The sequence below is a fragment of the Camelus bactrianus genome, chromosome 2 (genome assembly GCF_048773025.1).
Source record: "Camelus bactrianus isolate YW-2024 breed Bactrian camel chromosome 2, ASM4877302v1, whole genome shotgun sequence".
Classification (NCBI taxonomy): Eukaryota; Metazoa; Chordata; class Mammalia; order Artiodactyla; family Camelidae; genus Camelus; species Camelus bactrianus.
Window position 1 is genome coordinate 92,086,269 of NC_133540.1, and position 24,661 is coordinate 92,110,929.

Genomic DNA, 24,661 nt, shown 5'->3' on the forward strand with positions numbered 1-24,661 from the left:
TTACAAGCCATCTTTCATCATGTGCTGGTTGAAAATAGATTCACCCTACAAATGCTGACAGCCTGAATACGCTCATGAGTGCACACAAGCACTTTGAGGCTCTTTGTTACATAGTCACATTTTCTCCACACAGAAACCTACTGGTGTTCACATTTCCAGGACTGGGGAGGTTGAGGGGAGACTTTACTACAAGAGAATTTCAGGAGAACACAGCAGGGTACCTACAGAGAGTCCAGTCCCTTCGGAGTCAAGTGTATCACAAAAATAAAGCAAGTGCTCTCTGCCCTCCTCGCCACCCCAGGGAAACACCAGTGGGCGAGTCCACGGCAGCATTCCATGAGATCAGTCATGCAGATTGATCCAAACGAAATGACAAGTGGGCTTAAAGGAAATCCATTTCCAAATCAAGTTTAAATTCAAAACAAAGAGCCAAAGGGAATGAATAAACAGAGAAATCCTAACAAGAAGACCCAGTCATCAGGGTAAGCGCTATGAGGGGATCTACTTGGGGATACTGTTGCACCCATTGTGCTCTCTGTCTCCGGGTCCTGTCCCAGAGGGACGATCGGTGGTGTCAGTTCACTTACTTTCTCTGGAACCGGACCACGGGATCAGCCAGCAGGTCAGTGAAGTCAAGCCTCCTCCCCTTCTCGATGACATCCCGATGCTTGCGGACGAACAGCCACCCGACGTGGGAGAAGAAGAAGCCCCGGCGGGCGTTGTGGGGGTCAGCATCTGTCTCCGAGTACTTGTGGTGGACTCGGTGGTCCCTGGACCACTCGAAGATGTCGTTCTACAGAGAGAATGCAGACCCTCGTGAAGACGGAAAGCATCCTGGCGCCTTCTCAAAAGCTTTTTGGCCGCCCCCACCCTCACCACTGACTTCCTCTTGTTCCCATCCTCAACCCACAATCTTCTAACCCTGAGTTCAATCCCTGGGGTGGGTTTGGGTGGTTTTCACCCAAACAAGAGTAAATCCTCACTAAGTAGGGATCTTAGCTTGTGTTTGCAATGTGCCCTTGGCAGGAGTTTCAGGCTTGAGTGAACTAGTGGGGAAACCTGAAAGAAAGTTCTAGGGGGGAGCCTAGGGGCTACTAAAGTCTCCTGGCAGATCATTCATGTCAAGAAAAGAGAGATCCAGTCTCAGGATCAAGTCTTAGTGGTCAGAGGAGAGAGAACCTCAAGGATGAAAGGAGATGCGTTCTTAGCCTGGGTCTGTCTGCCCTCCCTCCCCCTCTTTCATGGGCTTCAGGTCCAACACACAGAGCACAGGAAGCTGATAAGTAAAAACCCAAAAAGCTACTTCGCTAAATCACTGCAAAATACCAAGGCACAAATAACATTGTTTGAGGACTGCTGTAACAGGGTGTCAGAGAAAAGGAGGAGAGGGGAGGCTCCTGGAGGAATCTGGTGTACTTGGCCGGATGCACCAAGCGAAGAAGCAGCAACGCCTGAGGGGCGAGCGGCCCCCACTGGAAACCCAAGAGACACTCTGGTGCCCAAGGAAGAAGCATCAGGTCCAGCAGACTGTGCCAAACCCACAGCAGGGCGGGGCTCAGGCACACATGGGAGACCAACCTGTGGACCCTCTGGTGCCGGGAGACACTGCCAGGGGCTGGAGGTCCTGGGTGAGCTGTCAGGGACAGCTTTTCAGCTAATATTGTTAATGAAACCTTAGCTAAAGCCATGGGTCAGTGTGATCTATAGACTCTCAATTTATATTCAGTTTTGTGTTTATCTGATAATGCTTTCCAAACTGAGATAAGAAATTTTGTTGGGAAGTAGAGCTTTTGATAGGAAAATTACAGTTGACTCTTGGACAACACGAGTTTGAACTGCTCAGGTCCACTTATATACAGATATTTCAATAGCAAATCCCACAGTACTACATGGCCTGAGGTTGGTTGAATCCGAGGATGTGGAGGGCCAATGACAAATTACAGGTGGGCTAACCTCCGAGTTGTTCAAGGGTCAACTATAATCTGAAAATAAAAATAAACGTATATAGTGTATAAGTCCCCCATTTTTTTTTTTTAAAAAAAAGGTACTAATGTTTTATACCATACTCTTCAGTACTCCGTTATGCTTTCATTAGGAATCTGCCATTTCACAATACTGGCTTCATCCTACTCATGAGAAGAGAGGGGACTATTTTATTCTCAAAGTTCTAACAGTTCTTTGATTAAAAAAAAGGGTTCACTGAGTTTTTCGTTTCTCTGGCTCACCCAGTGAAGGTGGAAGGCTACTCAACCTTGTTCATCCTATAGCACCATTAAAAATTTTTTTAAATTTGCTTAACCCTTGGGCAATGGGAAGGGTGGGGAAGATTAGAGACCTTAAGAAGTATATGCTCAGCTTCGAATACAAAGAGGGAAAAAAGGTGCTTAGCAGTCTATGTAAGGCAAATATTATAGCCTGGCTTGCTGTGATAAGAAAGAGGTCTTTAGATTTTTACCAGTGTGTTTAAACATAGTGGTTGCAAACAGTGAAAGCACTTATTTATAATCACAGAATCTGGAGTCGGCAAGGAATTGCAAATGTCAAGACCACTGCAGCTCAAGGAATAATTTATTCCTTTTGCATTAGTTTATTGCTTTCATTGCAAACCCATCCGAACAAAGGAGAAAAGGGGAATATTCTGTCCCCAGTTCACAGATGACCAAATTAAGACTTAGAAGACACTTATTCAAGCTCATCTAGTTAAGTCACCACAACACTGGGACAAAGGTGGTGCTCCTTCCGTTCTAAGTTCACTCTCGCTTCAACAAGATATTTCCCTCATTCTCCAAACTTAGGGGAGGGGCGTCTTTTCCAGAGAACTCTCATTTTTCTTGTTAAAGGGTTACGTTGATTTTGATCAGTTATAAAATAGTTGTCTTGCTTGCTTATTGTGTTTTCACTTTGAAAGTAAAAATAAAAATAAGATGACAAATATCAAAATATTGTATGAGTAGAGATAGCATGTACAACTTTGTGTTTATAAGAACTAAACAAAAACTTACTAATAGTAAAAAAAAAAAAAAGATTATGTTGATTCTTTATGGCAGTGCAATTTTATAAAAACTCAAGTGGAGAGTTCCAAACGGCTAGAAACATTATGCTTATAAAATTAAGCATAATACAACAACAACGAAAGAATTATGCTATTTCTTTATTTTAATCCTCTTACCTGGATACCTTCCTGACAGAAGCCACTTGACTGTAGCGAGGATTTTGGCCACATTTGAATAATCGAGCACACAATCGAGCCCAAAACACTTTAAGCTGTATTTTTTTAGTCTTTTGTTATTGATTTGTTTTTAACTCTAAAGCTGAGTTCAGTGGAAAAGTGACTTAAAGAACAAGATGTAAGCCAACAATAGGGCAGAAAGGGAGTGAGATTCATACACCCACCCCAAGGCCTTTTTCTTCCTATTTATCTGCATTTTGCCTCTACCCTGAAGTGACCAGGAGTGGAGGCCAACCTATGAACAGCATTCATTTTGATGAAAAGGCATGCGTACCTAGGGTGTGCTGGGTACAGTCAGTATTGTGGAAGGGAAAGCTGAGGGCTGATGGGCGGAGAGAGATGGTTGAGCAAACTCCTAGAGGTGGTGAGTGAGTGGAAACGGCCTGGAGTTGCTGCTACAGCACCAGCGATCTCCTGGCAATCCTTTTTCCTCTCAATGTTTAGACAATGCTGATCGTTCTTGCCTGGAACATGAGCGATTCACATCATCCTTGCTTCATGGCAAAGAAAAAAAGTCTGAAGCATAGAGAGATGGAGACTTTCCATCAATGAACTGACTGTCGAGCATGAACAGACTGTTCCGTCTGTCTGTGCTCTGTGTGCACATTTTAGTAGGGGCATGACATTGAACTCAGCAGCAATTCCTGAAGCCTAAATATGTGCCCATTCTAACGAATCAATGAACAAATGATTCAACTTGCAACTTAAGATTTCTTACTGAACAGTCGTTCCTGGTGGATCACAATCTTAATATGCAAGCCCATTTCCTTCAAAAGTGGACACTCACCATGTGTCTCTTGATCACTCCTGACAAAGAATTACTGTGGTGAAAGGAGCTACATTAGTCCTAAGAGCTCTGCTTAGAACCAAGGCTCAGGCAGGTGGGGAGGAGGACAGGATGAGAAAGCCAATCAGGAGTGTACAGGTCCATGGAGTCATATGCACCACGAGTCCTACTTGGTGCTGTCCAGGAGAATACAAGCCACATATGTGATTTAACTTTTCCCAGTAGCCACATTCAAAAAGTGAATGTAAACAAACAAAATTAATTTTAATAATGTATTTTTACTTAACATACTACATCCAAAATATCATTCAATATATGACTAGCCTAAGATTATTAATGAGATATTTTATATGATTTTTTTTCTGTGCCAATGCTTCGAATTGGGTGTGTATTTCACACTTCTAACTAGCTCAGTTCAGACCAGCCACATCTCAGGTGCTCGGTAGCCACATGTGGTTGGTGGCTACCATACTGGACAGGGCAGGTCTAACCCATGGCTTGTACAGTTTTCCATGTGTGTGTTGCACTTTTAAAGGTTTTAAAAAATGCAGTGTTGCTTATGGATGAAAGTGAGAAATTGGCAAAAACCCTGTGAATGGCAAAGGGGCTGTCCATGTCAAAAGCATTAAAATTGTGCAATTCATTTTCTGGAGTTTATGTTAAGGAAATAATCACGGCTGTGTGCAAAGATCTAATCACAAGGGTGCTCACTGAAGGGAAAACTTGGAAAAACCCTGAATTTCCACATAACAGGATTTGACTTAGTACCTTGTGATATATTAATTAATTGAATAATATTCGTGTGTGTGTGTGCCTGTGCGTGTGCACAGAAAATTTCTGGAGAGAAATATTAAGAAAAATGTCTTAGGGTTACCTCAGGGGAGGGAGACTGGGAGGTAGGAGAGGAGGAGAAATACTTTTAGGTTTTATCTTATATTCTGAAATTTTTACCAAGAACGTCTATTGGTTTTGTATCAAAATGACTAGCTGACAAAAAAAGGATATTGTAGTATTGACTTGGAGAGATGAAGTGGAAAGTAAGGTGAAAAATAGTTTTCAAAATAATAGATACAGTAAATGAAAGCATTTTTAATTTAAAAATGTGTAGTTAGGCATAGAAAAAATTTTAAAACATGTAAGTCAACCTGTTTACAGTTGTTCTCTAGGAAGTGGGACAGTGGGTGACTTTTAATTTGTTCTTCTCATTTGTATTTTCTAAATTTTTATAATAATTAAGTTTTTCTTTTTGTGATACGAGGGAAACAAATTATTTAAGTTTCCATACTCCTGAATCAAACAACCCAGCTTCTGCCGTCAGCTCCATGTCAGGAAAAACTACAAAGCAGAAATATTCATCCAGTAATCCAGGCAGTGACATATCTTTACATCTCCCTTCTTTCTTTGTTCTTACTAGCACTAATCGACCAATCACACCTCAGCCAGGGTGACAGTGCCCTTGCTTACCCCCACCTTGTGTCTTGTACCTTTATGATTTCACCCTTCAGCACAGATAATATTCCTAAATGGGGCCCCTGCTCAGACTGTAGAAATTGAAATTGATCATGTGGTGATTTTTCTCCATAAGCACAGCCCTTGAGAATCTCTGGGACTTGAGCAAAGGTAATCAATCTCAAAAGCTCCACTGAAGCAGATTATGAAGCAACTCACTTCGTCAGAATGACTCTTCCCCAACTTCCTTGTATGTTCAGAATACATTCTTGAATCTAGTCCTCTAACTGGCAGTAGGGGAAACTGTCTTTTAAAGCTCACATCATCTCCTCTGGGTAGCAAGGGGAAGTCCAAGTCCCAGGCAACAGCTCTGAGACCAGAACCATTGACTGGCTTTCCCCTAGCATAGCTGCAAACAGATGCCTGCTTCTGACAAGATGGCAGCAGGGTTGTTCTGGCCCCCAATTCAATTGTGTGGCTGCTTAAAGTACCAAAAGGGAAAATTTACCAGGTGGCCTCAAAACACAGCCAAAGGGAATTCCACTTGTATTCATAATACCTCTTTGTTTCCAGTCAGTAGTGAGAAAGAAACTAGGACCAACATTTCAGCTTGAATAGGCAAGTTTTAGAGTAGAACAAGTGCACGCACACATGCGTGCGCGTGTATATGTTTGTGTGTGTGTGTGTGTGTGTGTGTGTGTGTGTGTGTGTGTCTTGTGAGTGATGGCATCCTGTCCAGGAAAACAGTCGTTCTATCAAGGGGGTCAAAGAGGGGAAGACACTGTGGCCTCCACTCTTTAGGGGCCCTAAAGCTCATGGGAAATAGACTCTATCTCAGTCTCTGGGGTCTGAATTTAATCTCCTCCAGCTCAGATGCCAACACTGTCCTATTCAAACAGTGAAGAACGTTCGGTGCTTTCCCCACCATTGATATTGGGTCAGTACTGACTTCCCTCCAGACAACACTGACAATCTGGAAGAAGAGCCCAGAAAGTCCCCGAGAAGGGCCTGGCAGCAGTCTTCCCCGCCTGGCACATCGCAGCTTTGAGAGAACAAGTCCCCACCTGCTGCTCAGCTCTCACGTGGCACTCAGCCTGGGGAGGACTCAGGAGCCGGGCAAATGTTGAAAAGCCAACTTTAGGGGTTTAAAAGTGCTGACCAAACTTACAGATTGCAAAGTAGGAAAGGAGTGTCTCATATTTTCTTTCATTACTCCAGGATTTAAATCTCTTATAACAAGAATGCACTTGAATAAGACATACTATTTAAAAACATATTTTTAACACACATCTTAAAAGTGGCTTGGGTAGTCCTCTTGGTAGATGAGTCTGCCTTCTGTGAATCTTTCCAATTAGGGTTTGGGAGAGTTTTTTGGTCTGTGATGTGACCATTGTTTAGTCTTCTAATTTCAATCTCCACTCAATGAGTCAAAATGTTGGGGCGGAAAGGGCCTGGAAAATAATGGCAGCCCAGCAGTAATGAACACACCTCACTCCCAGATCCTGGTTTCTAAACACCATTTCCCACTAAAAGAAACCAGGACTCTTCGGTGAAATGGCTGGTGCCAGGACAAGGGCAGGAAAAACACAAGAGGAACTTTGCAGATTTTGTTATGCCAGAAAGTCAGGAATTGCTCAAAAAATGGTGGGGACATGTCAAAAAGGACATACGAGTCTGTTTGTAGTATCTCCTACTGAACAAACTGGGGTAATTTGATAAATAATGTGAGACATTAAGATGAATAATAACAGGAATGGATTAAAATCCATTTAATAAAATAGGAACCCATGAGCCCATAATAAATAAATACATAAAAAGTAAAATGCCAACCAACAAATGTAGAAGAAATAATGAAGTCAGAAAATCGCCATTTTTTTTGAAGGTGCCATAGCAATAGCCGATACAGGCAAGACCCACCAAGGTAATGCTAAAACTACTGGATAAAAGGTTGATTAAAAAAGTATTACATAAGTAGCTCACAGCAAAAAAAAATGTGACAATGAGTATATGTATGTTCATGTATAACTGAAAAATTGTGCTCTACACTGGAATTTGACACAACATTGTAAAATGACTATAACTCAATAAAAAAAAGTTTAAGAAATAAAAATTTAAAATAAAACAGAAAAAAAATTACATAAGCCCACAGTATCTCAGCATAAATTAGTCATTAATTACAAAAGGAAAAATAGTAATCTTACAGTGGAGAGATCAGGTAAACACCACCTTAACCAAGTGATTAAAGTTCATACCACTAATAATATGACAAAGTGATACTATGAGCCTCTGGTCTGATGCTCAGGACACATGATCGTTAATGGAGCATTCCTGCCCGACAAGCACAGGCTGAGTGTAGTTATGCGGAAGCATGAGCAAACCCAAAAAGAGGAGCATTCTGCAAAATAACTGGTCTGTGCATCTCAAAAGTGTCAATGTCATAAGATCAAAGACCAAGGAACTATTCCAAATGAAAGGAGACTAAAGAGACACTTCAACTCACTGTAATGCAGGACCTTGAGTTGGCTCTTGGGCTAGGATCCTGGGTATAGTATTGTATCAAGATTCAATTCCCTGATGCTGGTACATGTGCCGTGATCACATGAAATGTCTTTCCCATTAGGAAATACACACTGAACTATTTAGGGATGAAGAGGCATGAAGTTTGTAACTTACTTTCAGATGATTCAGGAAAAAAAATAACACAGAAGAATGCATCTACTACACCCATATGGAGAAAGAAAGAGAATAAGAAAGCAAATGAGGCAATATGTTAACAATGAGTGTACAGGATGTACAGGTGTGTACAGTGAAAGGTGTACAGGAGTTCTTCATGGTATTTTTGCAACTCTTTGGGAAGTCTGAAATTACTTGCAAGTAAAAAGTTAAAGCTAAAAAAGACAAATGTCGAGGGCATCTTTCTTTAAAAATCTCAGGTTCTCCCCTTGCACTCCATTCCTACCCACCACCCTTGTTCGGGCTGTCACCAGTTCACCTGGACTCCTGCAGTAGCCTTCCAAAGCCGCCTGCCTCTCCCTTGTCCCGGCCCCTCCACAATACATGTGATACACTGTGAGCAAAGTCCCAGTGTTCACACTCCCCAAACACCTATCATTCTCTTGCTTCTGATCTGACAGCCCCTCTACATTACTTTTCTCATCAAGTTTAAACATTTCCTCTTCTTGGCAATCAAAAACTGGCCTGGTCATTCTCATCTTTCCCACTTAATTTTTCTTTAACTGGACAAATATTTATTGAATGTTGGTCTGTGCTAGGCGATAAAGAAGGAACAAGACAATAAAGGCAATGTCCTCGAGGAGTTTATACTTTATAGGGGAGACGAACATAAATAAAACCATTTCAGACTGGGATTCGTGCTGTGAAGCAAATGAGCATGGAGAGCTACAAGGGGGGCACTGAGACAGGCAAGGACTTTCTCATCAGAAACCTTAGGCTGGAAAAAGTTGGGTGAGAAAGAGCAGGAGAAGGGTAGAGGGGAGGACTTGGCACAGTCCAGGAACTACGAGAAGACCAGCATGCCTGGTGCACGGAGGGCAAGAGTGGTGCAAGATGAGGTCTGGGAGGTACTGTGGTGTAACAGCCCCCACTGATTCCCAGCACAGAGCTTCAAAAACTGTTGGAATTTCCTGAGTGACAGGACTGTCTCTATCATGCTAATGAGCTGACTCAGGATGGACTCCCAGATAGCTTCAGGTTTGGAACTGTCCACCAGAAAGACCAAGCGTGTGGTTGGAGGGTTGGCACTTTGGGAGGGGAAGGGGATTGGAGATTGAGCTTAGTCTCATGGTCAGTGATTTAATCAGTCGGGTTTATGTTAAAAACTCCAGTAAAAGCTATGGACACTGAGGCTCAGAGGAGCTCCCTGGCTGATGACCACAGTGATGTGCAGGGAAGGGGACACTTTCTGACTCCACAGGGAGAGGCGTGGAAGCTCTCTTTGAGGGATCCTCCCAGACCTCTGCCTGTGTCTCTTCCATTTGGTTGGTCCCGATTTGTACCCTTTATAATAAAACTGTAATAGGAAGTATAACACTTTCTTCAGTTCTGTGAGTTGTTCTAGCGAATTATTGAACCTGAGGGAATTGTGGGAACCCCTGAATTTGTAGGTATGGGGGGCTGGGAGGCCCCTGCTCGTGGCTGGCATCTGAAGCAGGGACAGCCCTGTGGGGGACTGAGGCTTTACCTTGTGAACTGGAAGCTACCTTGAGTGGTTAGTGTTAGAACTGTATTGAAGTCCATCCACGTGGGGTGGAAAACAGAGCACCAGAAATGCAAAAGCCTGATCACACCAGGCTTTATGGGCCATGAGAACAAGATTGGATTTCATTCCAAATGCAACACAGAGCCACTGAAAGACTGTGGTTTTTCGCTCGAGAGTGGTTTACTTTTCAGTCCGTTCTGTCTGGCTGCAGTGTGGAAAAGCGGCAAGTGCTGGAGGAGGAAGACCAGTTGGTGGGGGCTTTGAGGTAGTCTAGGCAAAAAACGGGCATGGCTTGGACTAGAGAGTGGCCGAGATGAGCAGCATGCAGATTAGATTCAAGATGTGACTGAGGCTAGGACTTGAAGAGGCTGGCTGAAAGACTGGATGAGGGATGATTATGGAAATAGAGAAACCAAGGCTGACACCCAGATTTCTGGTGGGGAAAGCTAGGGGAGAAGTAGTTTGGGGGCAGAAGGGAGAGTCACAACTTCAGTTCGGGGCACACTGATTTTGAGATGCTTAAGAGACGTCCAGTGAGAGATGTCATCCAGCCAGCTGGATTCACCACACGCCATACCAGTCAGTTTCTTTCTTCAGTCAGACCGATTTTCTGCTTTTCAGGGACCCCATACAGGATGTCATGGTCATTCCTCTCTCTCTACATTTGCTCAAGGGTTTTCCTATCCTCCCCTACTTCTTCCTTGCCTAGACAAATCCTTTTCACCTTGTGAGTTTTCTGCTCAAAACTTCCCTTCTGCATTAGACTTCATCCTAATACCCTAACCCATCTTCATATTTCTGCAGCCCTAAGAGTCAGTATGAAGCCATCGAGCAATTTAACTGCACACTGCCTCGTTAGGGTCCCTCTTCATTATACATAAGTCTAGCCCGCTCTATGAGGTCATAGGCGCCTCACGACACGGGCTATTTCATATACATCGCTTGTGTTCCTCAGAAGCACAGAATGGTTTATGCACCTTTAAATTCAAAGAGAATTAGCTAGCAGATTTACACAAAAAGCTACAGAAGAATAACTAGGAGAAAATAAAGATAATCAAATGTGACTGCCTTCTAAAAGAGTTTTTAAAAGCAAGGCTAGAAATTTCCTCTGGCATATGAAACCATTTTAATTAATAGTGAATGAGGGAGAGGGAAATAGCTCAGCGGCAGAGCGCATACTTAGCATGCACAAGGTCCTGGATTCAATCCCCAGTACCTCCATTAAAAAAATAATAAATAAACCTAATTACCTCCCCCTCCCCTAAAAAAAAATTTTTTTTAAATAGTGAAATGAAACTGAATTTTACTGTTAGTTTAAACGGTTGATTCAATGACTTCTGTAGCTATTGTACCTTTGGCGGTTAATAAAGCATGTAAAACAGCATCCCTGAAACATTCCTGTGACAAGAGCTCTGGTTCGTGCTAGTAGGTACTAGGACAGGATGACTGAAAAGCCTGAACTCTCATAAACAAGAACTAGAGATGAAAAACAGCTCAATATCTATGGTGGGGTGGGGGTGGCTTAAGAGGGAGGCAGCTAATGGAAGGCCCCAGTGTATCTGATAGATCTAGCTTTATTTAGCATTTTCATTAATGACTGGGAACAAGGCATACCCATTTAATAACATTTTTGGTTGGTGCCAAATTAGGAGGTGCTGCAGACATCACTGAGGACAGAGAAATAACACAGATGGATCTAAAGAGGTTATAAATATGAATAGAAATGATCACAATGAGATGCAATTTAGGAAAAATGCAAATGAAGGCAGCTGGGAGAGAAATCATCCAAAATGCAAAATAATCAGTGGGTTGGGAAACCTAGAAAGCAGCGACATAAGAATGTCTGGCAGGAGAGCAGTGGAATAAGGACTAAGCAGTGACAATATGCTAGCTCAGCCCAAATGGCTGGTGGCAGGTACAGGAGGCAGGAGGAACCGCATTGCAACAGAGTCTCCTCAACACCCATAAATGTTTTGGAGACAATGTGGGGAAAAAAAACAGAACAAAACTAAGCACAGACATTTGGCCCTTCGTTTTTTCAGTTGTTAGAAGAGGGATTACACTCAGCCTCTAAGGTCCCCCAGCTCCAACCGGCTGTGGTTCTAAAACAGGAAGATTGTGAGAGTGAGGAAAGAGCCTGGTTAAGGGGGTGCTTCCTTAAAACTTTTATAAAACTATTAATTTAACAATCATTGAGTATTTTCTATATGATAGACACTGAAATACAGGAAAGAAAGAGATGGAAGAGGGGAATGATATTCACTGAGTGTCACTATAAGCCAGGCACTTACTATTCATTATTTCATCCTCCCAATAACCATATGAGGTGAATATTATTACTCCTCCCACCTCCTTTGCAGATGAAGGTACAGAGACTTGCACAAAAGCCTGCATCCAGCAAATGGCAGAGCCAAGATTTATTCCAGGACCTGGACACTTCCCTCTACAATATACTTTCTCCCCAAAGTAAATTTAAAATCACAGTGTGATGTTGTCTGTGTCATGTTTTGCTAGGGGAATGTAGGTTCTCGAAGACTGAGTTATAAACAAATAGTTTCATCTGGAAAAGAGGCTTAGGCTCTCAATTTCAAGTTATTTATGTTGGGAAAAAATTCCAGTTGTCGAGGTGCTTTATAACTGCATGAGTGTGTAACTGGAGGCTAAAAATAAAGAACTGCTTGAACAAAATAAAGGAAAATTACTGAGTTAAGTCCTAAGTAGCATCTAAAATTTAAATCAATGAGCTTCTAAATTATCATTGTCATAACTCATTGTTATGATAAACAAAGCACAACACTGAACTAAGATGAGTGAGGTCAAAAGAAAGTGCAGCAGAGTTCCCACTGCTAACGGGGGACGAAAGAACATGAAACCGAGAAGCTGCCAACTGCCCCTTGGTGCACAGCAGCTTCTTCCCAGGACCCTGGTGCTTATTCCCGACTGCGCTTTAATTCTCCAGTCGATATTCATAACAGGAATTGTGATCCCGAAGTGGTCTGTTGTGCTAGATCCTATCTGCTTCATGGATGCTCAAACAGGAGGGAAGCCTCAAACGGAGAAATGAATTCTTAGACACAAGAGAAACTTATAGAAATGCCCGGGGGTCAGGCTGTCTTGTAGGGATGGGAGGCCCACTGCAGAGGTGGCCACGTGACTTGCACGTCTGAGGGTCACCGAGAGGCTCCTGGGTCATCAGCTTCCCTGGACCCTAAAGCAGTTTTGGGAATCGCCATTTCTTCCCTGTGGGTGAAAACACCCGGGGCCTGGCATCATCCACCCTCATAACACGGGCAGAGACTTTGAAGACAAGTTGTTCCCATCTACCCCACCTGGATCAGATGAAGAATTGGGAAAACAAAGATTCACAATGAAACCAAAATTCCAAGTACTCAGAAAGTGCCCATAGTGGTGGGAAGTGGTCTAGGACTACCATACCCCTAAAGGATACAGCCCAATCCTAGTGCAGTGATGACCCTTTCTTACATTTTTATCATGACTTCATAACAACTCTAGAAGTGAAGTAATGTCCTTATTTTTACAGATGAAGAAACTGGAGGTGAGTAAGTGATTCATAGCTAGCAGCCACCAGAGTAAAACTCAAATCCTCAGTCTTCCAATTCTGTAATGAGTAGACTTTCTGCCACACACTTACAGGGTGACCTCAGGAATATGTGTCGTAGGAACAATGGCTTTGGAGTCAGACCTGCATTTGCCTATCCTGGATGTACCATTTTTTAAGCCATATAATTGTGGTAAGTTCTTTAACTTCATTAAGCCTTAGTTTATTCATCTGTAAAATGGGGCCATGCATAACACCTAGCTCATGGGGCTACAGTGAGGATCAAATGCAATACGCATAGAGTATGCTCGGCACAGAACATGGCCTTCATTAGAGCCAGACAAGTGTTGAGGGTTTCAGGGCATGTTTGGGGCATGAACTCTGGAGGGAGGAATCCCCTTTCCTCCCATGTAGTACAGCATGCCTCAGGGTACAAAGCTCCCAAGGGGACATTTTACTGTAGCTAAATCTACTAGGAGATAAAAACTTGAGACAGTCAAGGAGTGCCTGGGGGCCTGAGCACTGAGCCTAGAATGGGTGTGAAGGAGGTCCACTGCACAGGGAGCACGTCTGTGCCTCCTCCCACACTGCCATCTGCGCTAAGTCCCTAAGGCAAAGAGGACCCTCCATCCCCACCTGGAAAGCCATGGAGTTGGCGGCAGCCAGAAATATCCTCAGAGGCAGCTTGGCCTTGTAGGACCTGTGGCTCCACAAGCGATGGGCACCAGCTGTCACACCCAGAGCAGTCAGGAGGAAGCAGAAGTAGGCTGCAAGACACAAGCAGGGAGAATGTCAGCAGATGTCAGTGCTTTTAAACTTCCCCCAAGCTTTTTTCTCCTCTGAATAAGGACCCATGTGAAATGGTGTCAGGGGAAGAATCCACAACATGAAGAATCAATAATTTGGGCAAATGCAAGCTTTTTATTGATTTGTAGCTTTCCAGTACCAGGTGGAAGTGGAGAGAACTTTCCTCAAGAAACTCTGACCTTGGAACATCATTTTTTCCTGTATCAAACAAATCTTCTATTTGTGAATGTTTCTTGCCAGTCTTGATGCCAAGCCACAACCGTACGGGTGAACTGCTTCCTTACTTAGGGGGAGAGCCCTAAACCAAGCTATATGTGGGCACGATCAGGCAGATAATCCTACACAATTGCCTCTAGCACTTAGCACTACAGGGGCCTCCATAAAGAAGCACCAAAGACCAGGCAACCAGCTGTGAGTACATCCCCGAGCAGCTGTGAATGGTACCCAGACCAAGTTCTCAGGAAGCCCTCTTCAGTATAATATATCTTCATAAGAATTACTAGGGCACGTTCAGTGTCAATACACACATTTAAAGGGCGCACAATGTTACAGCTTCCAAAAGTCAAGTCTGATCTCAATCTATACTTACACGGGTCTAAAAACAAGACTCACTCTTGGCACTCAGATTAAGGAGTCTGAATACATGTGGTTTTCATGAACTTGACAAAGCATTCCTAACTTGAAAGGTTAAAAACAAAAAACAACAATCTGCTCATAAATCACAGAAAGTAGCAGTAAATAAAAGGCTCTGACTTCTTTTGTTGTTGTAATTTAACCTCCATTAAATGGACAGCTATTTTCCATGTCATCCCTGGCCTTTAGGTCTCTGCCAATGATTTTTTTTCAACTGTCAAGTAGTTAGGGAACTAGTGAAATCTGTAATGGAAAAAGTGAATGTGACCCTCTTTGGCCAGCGGGCTAAGACACCGGACCTTGGCACAATAAAATGAATTCCCAGACTCCATGAAACACATTGGCCAAAAAAGAATCCCTCCGATCCATGGCTCCCAGGCAGGGCCTTACCACAGACTGCGGCATTGTCTTTGTCCTTTTGGGGATCTCCAGTATTTCAGGGATCGTTTACACGTCTGATCTGTCTATGTCTCGGCCACTGACAATGGGCTCGAGTCAGAGCCTATACTGGGCAGCAGTGGCTGTTGGTGGTTTTTCATGGTCCTTCTTCTGTCAACAAGAATGTGGCCATGTGACCCAGGCCTGGCCTAGCACTGTACCCCATCTTCCTTGTCCTGGGAATAAACACTTGACCCAAAGTTTCTCTCTCTTCTGGCTCAAAGACTAAAGGTCTCACACCAATGCATGACTGTGACAGTAAAGAATGAGGTCCAGAAAGTGGGACATGAAAATGATGGACAGGTCCCCAAGAGCTAGGAGGACAGCTGCCTGCACTGAGCCACTGGCTGCGGGGTCTGAATTCCTATAGTTCTCCTTTTGATCAAGTGAGCCTCCCCAGTATTTCACACAGTTACGTGAGCCAACAAATTCCCTTTTCTTGCTTAAGCTAGTTTGCACTGGATTTCTGATACTAAAATTCTGCAGAACCTCTAGGAAAGAAAGCAACCTTCTGGTCATAGTCCAAATAAGGATAAACTGCAAAAACCCTGGGCTGGATGTGAGGCTTTATGGGCTATTCCACTGGCAGGACTCAGTTTTCCTATTTTAATGGGGCTAATGTGAGAGGTTCTTAACCTCTCTTCTCTCATCTTTGTGGAAATGAATATCCAAACAAGTTTTCTGCAGTGCTGGCTAGCTGGCTGCAAGGTAGTGAAGTATTCAGATACAGAATTGATTATTTCAAAAAAAAAAAAAAAAAAACAGGAGTAATGAGCAGTGTCAATGACTTTACTGAGTAGCTCATACTTCATAAAGAAAGGTGCCAGGTCAGTAGAAACCAGAATCACAAGATTACAGAACAGTGAGCAACAAAAAAATTGGTTGTATGCAAATAAGAGTCACCTATTCTGGTTAGCTCAACCAAAAAAATATTTAAAAGATACTGAGTAGCCTACAGAACTCACTGGAAGGTTAGAGGATAGGGTTTGTGTATACAGCCTCCAAGATGGCCCCAGGGCTCCTCGCCTCCTGGTATTCATGGCCTAGTGTAGTATGACTTCAGTTTGCTAGCAGATTCTCTCTTCCCTTGGGTATGATGATGTAAGCTGCCATATTGGGGAGGCCCAGGGGCAAGGAACTCAGGGTGGCCTTCAGCCAACAGCTAGCCAGGAAATGAGGCCCTCAGTTCAACAGTCCTCAGGGAATCAAGTCCTGCCCACAACAATGTAAGTGAGCTTAGCCGAGCCCTCAGCTAAGACCACGGCCCTAGCCAACACATTACTGCCCCGTGACAGATCCTGAAGCGGAAGACCCAGCCTAGCTGCACCTGGATCCCTGCTCTATAAAAACTGTGAGATGAATGCATGTTGTTTTAAGCTGCTAAATTTGGGGGTAATTTGTTCTGCCAATAGTAGGTAACTAATGCAGGACTTAAGTAGGAAATTTCCTTCAAAGGAACGAAGGTACAGTTTAAATCCCAGTTTAAGAACAGTTTGCCATGTACAGGAACAGAAAATAGACTCATGTTGCATGGGTCTGGGGGCAGGGAGGGAGGAGGGGAGTGACTGCTAACAGGTACAGAGTTTTGGTGGTAGAGAGTGATAAAATTTTCCTGAAACTGATTTTGGTGATGGTTGCACAAGTCTGTGAATATGCTAAAAGCCAATGATTTGCACACTTTAGATGAGTTGTATGGTTTAAGTTATAGCTCAATAAAGTCATAACTAAAAAAAAATGACTGAACTGCTATTAGATTTTGTTATTATGTATATTTTCTCAATGTAAAATAAAGTAGACATGTTACAAAACAACACAGGACAAAACAAGTAAGAATCAGCTGTTTGCCTAGGACTGACACTTAGCTTACTACCACCTGACGCTCATGTCACACTGTGGACCCTTAAATCTTCCACAGCTGCCAAGAACAATGTCTGTTTGACCCTACATCTATGCTTGAACCTATCCACACCCAGGATTTCAAGGCAGAGACACCTAACTGCCTAGAGCTTGGATCACAACGGGAGGCTCTAGCAACAGAAAAGGGAGAACCTTCGGCCCCTTGGGCTTCCACAGTGGAAGGCAGAGCCCCCCATCTATCCAGATCCCCCATCACAGTGATGTCTGAAGAATGATTATAGTGACCTTCTCTGGACCACACAACCAGAGAACAGTCCTGGATGGGTGCTAAGAACCAAAAATTAAAACTCCCTTAATTCTGGACCTGATTGAGGGGAGAGTTGGACAGCCTCCTTCAAGACCCATCCCTGAGTGCTACACAGAAGGAAGCAATTGACAGAGTTCTTTATTCCTCGCTTATTATCTATGTCTGTCTAGCATCAGAGTGAAAGCTAATAAGTAGTCATAATAGCAACCATTGACTGAGAGCTTTCTATGTGCCAGGTCCTGTTGTAAGTGCTTCATACATAGTAACTCACTGACTCCTCACCTCAGGTCTACAGGGTGGGTCATATGTTGTCTCTGTCTTAAAAATGAAGGAATCCAGACATAAAGTGATACAGCCAGGATACAGTTTAAGGCAGGAAGAGCCCACACTCTGAATACCTCTGCTGGTGGCCTGACCCCCCGGCTGCCTTAATTCTGGCTGGAGAAGCTTGAATGCATCATGTCCTTCTAATCAGCTCAAAACAGAAGCTGAAGGTCAAAACCCTGTTTTGTGTTCTGCCTTCACCATACGGCAAATTTACTTACAGTAACGCCTTCATTGTCATTCTGCATGCAGTTCAGCCTCTGCTTGTCATAAACATGAGTACCAGGTGACCCAAGACTTCACGAGACAGTTTACTGAGCTCCTATTACGGGCCGGGCACTGAGCTCAGGATGGGGTTCACCAGGCGACCACACAAATATGGCCCCTTCCCTCCTTGAGTTGACAGGAATTTGAAAAGTCAATTACTTACGATATAATTACAAATTACAGCAAGTGCTATGGAAGAAATGAACAGACTAATATGAGAGACTAAAAGGGGGTAATTTAGTTTGGGGAATGGGTGAAAACTGCAGAGAAAGTAAGAATTAAGCTAATCCCTAAAGGATGAGGAAGAGGCAAGATTCAGATAGAGACCAATAGATGCAAAGTCCTGGGCTGGAAAAGAGGATTTGATAAAAAGCCTGTATCTAACCACCTCACACCCACAGATGGTTACTATAACAAAACAAAAGCAAGCAGAAAATAAGAGTTGGTGAGGATGTGGAGAAATTGGAACCCTACTATACTGCTAGTGGGAATGCAAAATGCAGCCACTATGGCAAACAGTATGCACAGAAAGTAGAGGGGGAAAAACAGTACCAACCCTAATCACTCTCTGTTCATATTTTGCTGTAACTCCTTCGAACACTTCTTAAAATAACCTCCTTTTGTTCACCTTCAAATACTCTGCACACATAAGATCATTGCAATCCCTATTATAAGAATGATAAAATGAAAAGATCAATATTTAGGAACAGACAGCAAAAGGAAGTCGCTTCACATGATTTCCTAAGCCAAATGCACGGTAAAATTCCTCTTAAAAAAGAAAAATGCACCACATGGCCTAACAGAGAGTCAGAAGAGAGGCTGGAGAAGGCAGTCCACTCTCATGGCCCACCTGCCACAGAGCACCAATTTACCAACATATCTAATTGTATTGGTCTACTCCTATAAGGTAGATGTCCTAACCCCCATTTTAAAGATGTGCAAAACTGAGGCCCAGAGCCATTAAGTGACTGCCTCAGGATCAAACACTGACAGAACTGGGGCCCAAACACCAGATCAGTCTGGCTCCAAGACCTCTCCTCTGGTGCGGTGGTTCTCAGCCCCGGCTGCCCCTGCCCGTTGCAGTTATGGGATCATTAACAGACTCCAGGCCCATAGGGCCCAGTGAATCAAAGAGGACTGGCAGAACGGGCATCTCTTCGGGTGATTCTGATGCACAACCAGGACTGAGAAAACGCCGCGCTATAAGGTACACCATCTCTTAGAGGCCATCTGGTCTCATTCCCTGAAGTTACAAATGGATAAACCCAGATCTACAGTGCTCGGCGCTTGCTCCAGCCCACCCACACGCTGACCCTGTGCGGAGCCCCTGGGCCCCCGCGGGGCTCGGTAAATGCTAAGCGATTCTAGACCCTCCGGATCAGGAGAGACCAGGCTGCCCTTTCGTGTGACCTCAGAGCGCTGGCACGCTTCTCCTGGAGGCGCCTTTGATGCTGTAAGCTGCTCCCCACCCCGTCCCGGGTTCCCCACGCGGGAGCCTTTGATTCCAGGCACCGGGATGGAGGGCGGGGTGTGCAGCGGCGGCTTAGGCTTTGAGAACCCGGAGGGAGGACACGAAGCCCGCACGCAACAGTCTTCCGACGAGGGAAGGGGGGAGGCGATGGGAGCGGGATGGGGAGAGACAGCAGCGGGATTAGGGGGAGGAGGGGAGGAAGCAGAGGGAGAAGGCTCCTGGGGACAGGGCCATATGGGGGACGGGCTGGGGCCCGAATGGGAGAAGACAACGCCCTTGAATATCTGCCTTTCCCACCAGTTCAAGTGTTTCGAAAGTCACTTCTGGGTTCGGGCCAATAAATGATTGTTTCTCTTCTCCAGTCCTTCCCAGATTTGGCAGATAAATGGAGAAAATCAGACAGAGCCCTAGATGGATACAGATACATATATACACATATGATTGATTGGTCTAACGGTTAAAGTGGACCTGGGGTTGAATCCCTGGTATATCACTTATCAGTGTGAGTTAATCTCTGAGCCTTAGTTTCTCCACGCATAAAGTGGGGAAAATAGAACCCTGCCCTATGGGTTTGTTGTAAGGCTGAAAGAAGCAATGCATGTACAATGTGAGCCAGGCCTGGCCAGCAGCACTGACGTGTGTTATTGCTCCAGTTATGAATGCCACCCCACTGCCTCTGAAAATATCCCCTTCCTGGATAAGCCCCTGTGAAGACACCCACATTTGTCATCATTCTAGACCAGAGGTTCTCAAGGAGGTGGGTGATTTTGCCTCCTCTTCCCTCCTGGGACAAAGTCTTCAGACATTATTAGTTGTCACAAACCAAAACTTGAAAGATGCTACTAGCGCCCAGTGGGTAGAGACCAGGCATACAGTTGAGCACCGTGCATTGCCCAGATGCCGCCTACAACAAACAAGTACCCGCACCAAAATGTCAGTAGTGCGTAGGTAGAGAATCCTGCTCTGATTCCCAGGGACAGTTCTTGAAACTTCCCTGTTCATTCTCATGGTGTGACTGCACCTGGCCCTGCTTCTCACACCTCTCTGGTTTTGTGAAGAGCTGGAGGAGTAACTCACTTCTCATTATGTAACAAACAAGCTGAAAACAAAGAACTATGATGAACAATTATTTTAGATCACTGATTCTCAATGCCACACTCATCACCAGGGGATCTTGTTAAATTGCGTATGCTGGGCCCCATTCCCAGAGATTCAGTAGGTCTGGGGAGAGACCCAGGAGTTTTGTTTCTAACAGGTTTGCAGGTGGCGCTGATGCTGTTGGTCCAGGGTCTGAGTGTGTAGCTGACCGACCAGATGTGAAAGAGAAGGGCTGACAAGGGGCTGCAGTGACAGCGCAAGTTCCTCTATGGCCACTCATCTCATGAGATGGTGTCACAAAGAATTTCAGTAAGACCTTATGTCTTCCCATTAAAGGTTTGGATTTATAATGTTTGCAATTCTGTAGCAATTTTCTCCAGGGTACTATTTCAACACTTCACTCAAAATTACATTTCCACAGGATCTTGAAGACTGTGGGCTCAGAAGCAAAGGGCTTTTCTTTACTATTAAAACCTTCTCAATTCTATCACATTTAACAATAACTAACAGCTCCTCTTTGCAATCCCCACCTCCTTTCACTTCGCCACCTTCCACCGTGCTGCACTTGGACTGAAGGGAGATACGTTCTCTGCTGCCAAGGCGTGAATTTAGGAAGATTCAGCTGAAAGGGAACAGAACAGGAGAGAGAAGAGTGATGGACAAGGACAGTGCTTTTCAAACTGATGTGCTTGCACACCACCTAGGGATCTTGTTAAGTTGCAGATACTAATCCAGTAGGTCTGGGCAGGGCCAGCGATTCTGCACTTCCAACAAGCTCCCAGGTAACACTGCTGTCCCAGGGACCACATTTTGAGTTGCAAGTCTCTGAGTAATCCCTGCAGAGACTCATTTAGGACCAAGGAAACCTAGCCTCTCCTCTTGGCTTGTGATGCAGACGGAAGGATTTTTAGTGACAGAGCCCAGGATGGAAATCTCGTCTCCCTACCCACAGCCTGTGCCCACTTGTCCTACCTTCCTCTCCTGCTTGCTTTCTTTTTGCAGGCACCGAGTGAAAAAGTTGATTTCAGGTAGATTTTAAAATTGAGAAGATGAGACAAGGGTTGCCTTCAAAGCATCACAAAAGCAATTCCATAATATAAAAACACAAGAACTGAGCTGCTAAAAGAACCACGGTTGGAGCCCACATGTGTTTGCAGTATCCCCTTCACACCTTGGTGTGGGAAGAGGTCTGATGAAAGAAACAAGGTCCTTTGACAGGAATAAGAATTTGTTAAGCAGAACCTTCAGAGCCCTTAATCATCACAGAATGGTGTGGACAGCCTTTCTCCTGAAGGAAAGTATATAAAACAAGTTGACCAAACTGAATGGCTGGGGGAAGGGAGGGGAAGAGCTATTTCCTTTGTTCTTAGGAAAATGTCAAAGACTAGCACTGTTCTGCTCCCAGTCCCCTTCTAAAAATATTTGGTCACATGAGTAAGAAGAGCTATATTTGGAGCTGTCAATCATCTAATATTTTACTAAAAATGCAAAAAACAAACAAAAATCAAATTTATTTTATTCTCTTTATTATTTGTTTGTTATGACACCAGAGCAAGTCCTTAAGAGATAACTGTTCAAGAGTATAAACTGGTTTGGACTGGGATCTTTCCACCGTGGTTTCCTGCTCCCTCTATGCCATCTTCCTTGTTCAAAACCTGTTCCTCTCCCTCAGATGACACAAAGCATCTCTTGGGGGTAGGGGGGCGGGGAGAGAAATCATTTATTAGGTGTGGGAATCAGAGCTGGCTGAAACAACTCATAGAGAACGCTGGCTCCACAGAGAAGTGAGGCAGCACACAGGTAACGCGGTGAATTCACAGGTGAATTGTCTGCCTGTCATTTCCTAGCTGGGGGGGGGGGTCCATCCCACTCTTTCTTAGCCTTAGTTCTCTTCTGCATGAAACAAGCAAACAAAATAAAACAAACGGTTATTGTGAGACAAGTGAAAATATTTGTCAGGTGTTTAGCAAATCGTAATACCTTAATAAACATGACTGAAAAGATCATTATTCTTATCACTAGGCAACCATTGTCAGGCTGAGGCTGAGTGCCCAGGAAGCAATGCCTGCAGAGGAAAGGATGCCCCAGGTCTTGAGAGAGGCTCTTTTTCTTACCCTGATCCTCAGCCCTCCCAGGTTCTCAGAGGTGAATTTGGAAAAAGCAAGCACGGTCATGTACAGGGTAACTCCCACCATCCATCTCTCTCTCTTAGCCGATCAGAATCAAGACACAACTATCACAGAATTACAGCTAATTGAACACAAAGAACAGTGCACTGCACTATGGGTACGCTGCATTTCTTTCTTCATTAATTATTCAGTTTTTATTTTTCTCTTGGGCAGTGAGTGTGTGTGTGTGTGTGTGTGTGTGTGAGCAAGAGAGAGGAGCATGTACACTTTACATTGTTACTTCACGGTGTGCAAGCACAGTAATTTCTCTGACCATAAATGGGAAACTGTGATATCAAAAATGTTGGCCCCCATGAAGGAAGATGAAAATTTAAAAACAGCACTCCAACTGGTCACTTTGAGGGAAGTGGAAAAATAAGGAATAATTTCTGCCCTCATCATCTGCATTACCTTGGTAATTATGACTTCTCATCCCTCTGTTTCTCTCTTCTAACAAGCAGTTTCCCTCACGGGATTAAGACAGCCAGTGCTTGAAGCCCAGGGCTGGAGGTTTAAGCAGGAGTCAGCAGGTACCCTAGCAGCAGTGAACCGTGAAGATTTGTCACCCAGACCCTCAGAAGGCTGAGTGCTGAGCCCTGGAGGGGTGTGTATCGGGGAAAAGTTCTGACAAGAAAAGCCCAGGGCACCACTGTTGCTTTTAGGTCTGAGAATTAAAGTGGAGTCCAAGGAAGGCTCCTAGGAGGCACTGCTTTCTCTCCGTCTTTGTTCCTCAAGGATCCCCTCACCCTTCTCACCAGGAAGGGTCCTCTGTGGCTCAGAGTGGACGCGGCTCTGAACAAACTGCCCCCGTGGAGCAGCCCCAGGCCATGTTTGGCCGTGAAGTGTACTCAGTGCCCCCAAAGGGAAAAATGATACAATGCAGTCCCTTCAACATTGTTTTTAACACAATAATGTTTCTGCCTTAAATAGAAGAAAAGAGTTAAAAGTTTAATCATATGGCATTTTATCAAGACACCAAGAAACCCCCTTCGATTCTCTGACTGGTGACCGCATCGTCAAGGTAGCCTGACCTAGTGCGCGAACCCCCGTTTCGAGGATTTTCTTCACACATTTTCATTCCTGCCAGGTCTCTCTAAGTTGATGTGAATAACCCAAGGCAGACTTTTTTTTTCCTTTGCAGGACAATCCAGGGTCTGGTTTTCTGGTCTTCATAGGTTTTGAAGCAAAAAAATCCCACCTAATTTGTAAGTTGCCTTAGCAAAACATAGCCTTCCTTCATTCATTCCTTCCTTGGCAAACCTGTGCCAGCACCTTCCATGTGGCCGGTTTTCTGTGAGGTACCCGGTATGGAAACAGGCAACATCCTCCCCTGGAGCCTCACAGCCTGCTGACTCCTCAAACCTTCAGCCCTCAGGCCCCATCAGCCCATAGACTGGGGAAAAAAAAACTGATCCAACAATTAAAAATAGAGGATTTCAAAATTTAAAATCTCTATTTCTAGCTTCTCCTGAAAAATGGAAAGATCTGGCAAACTCAGACCACCTCACTTTCCTGCATGTCAGCTTTCTACTGGAACTAAATGCCCCTTCCCTTCCGACGTCACCCCCACTCACCCCACACACATACACACGAGAATCAACTCTCTTTGTTTATTACCTGCCCAGCCTCTGATCTGGAGCAGCACCAAGGTCCTACCTATTAGGCACAGAAGACAGCACTGAATGCCCACAATACATTTTCTTTAGAAGGAAAACAAATAAATATAATAGTAAATATATAATAACGAATCCAGCCTAGGTTATATTTGTCTTTATGCCAATACAATTGTAAAATGTAATTTCTCACTTTTTTGATGGTGGAAGGGGTGCACGATGGCAAAAGTCATAACTCACTGAGTATAACTGAGTTATAGCAACTCCTGACTTGGAGAATTGGTGATTAACAGGGAAAGATTTAAGCATGTAGCCTGTCTTTTTAGAAAGAACAAAAATTCACTCCCAGTTGAAATGGGAAAGCTCTTCTTTTCAGAAGAGTTCCAGCTAATAAATGGAGATTTGGGAGGAAATCACCCTTGTGCACTCCGTAGT

At 44.1% G+C, this 24,661-nt stretch overlaps 1 protein-coding gene across 1 annotated transcript in view; it reads right to left on the reverse strand.

Annotated features, from left to right (window-relative positions):
• The window catches only part of SCD5 (stearoyl-CoA desaturase 5), a 122,339-nt gene that overhangs the window by 34,485 nt on the left and 63,193 nt on the right, over positions 1-24,661 (reverse strand). Inside the window, exons 2-3 of the mRNA XM_010950376.3 lie at positions 13,880-14,010; positions 588-793 (exon numbers count right to left, since the gene is read on the reverse strand). Coding sequence (XP_010948678.2) covers positions 588-793; positions 13,880-14,010 — 337 coding nt within the window. The remainder of the gene's footprint in view (positions 1-587; positions 794-13,879; positions 14,011-24,661) is intronic.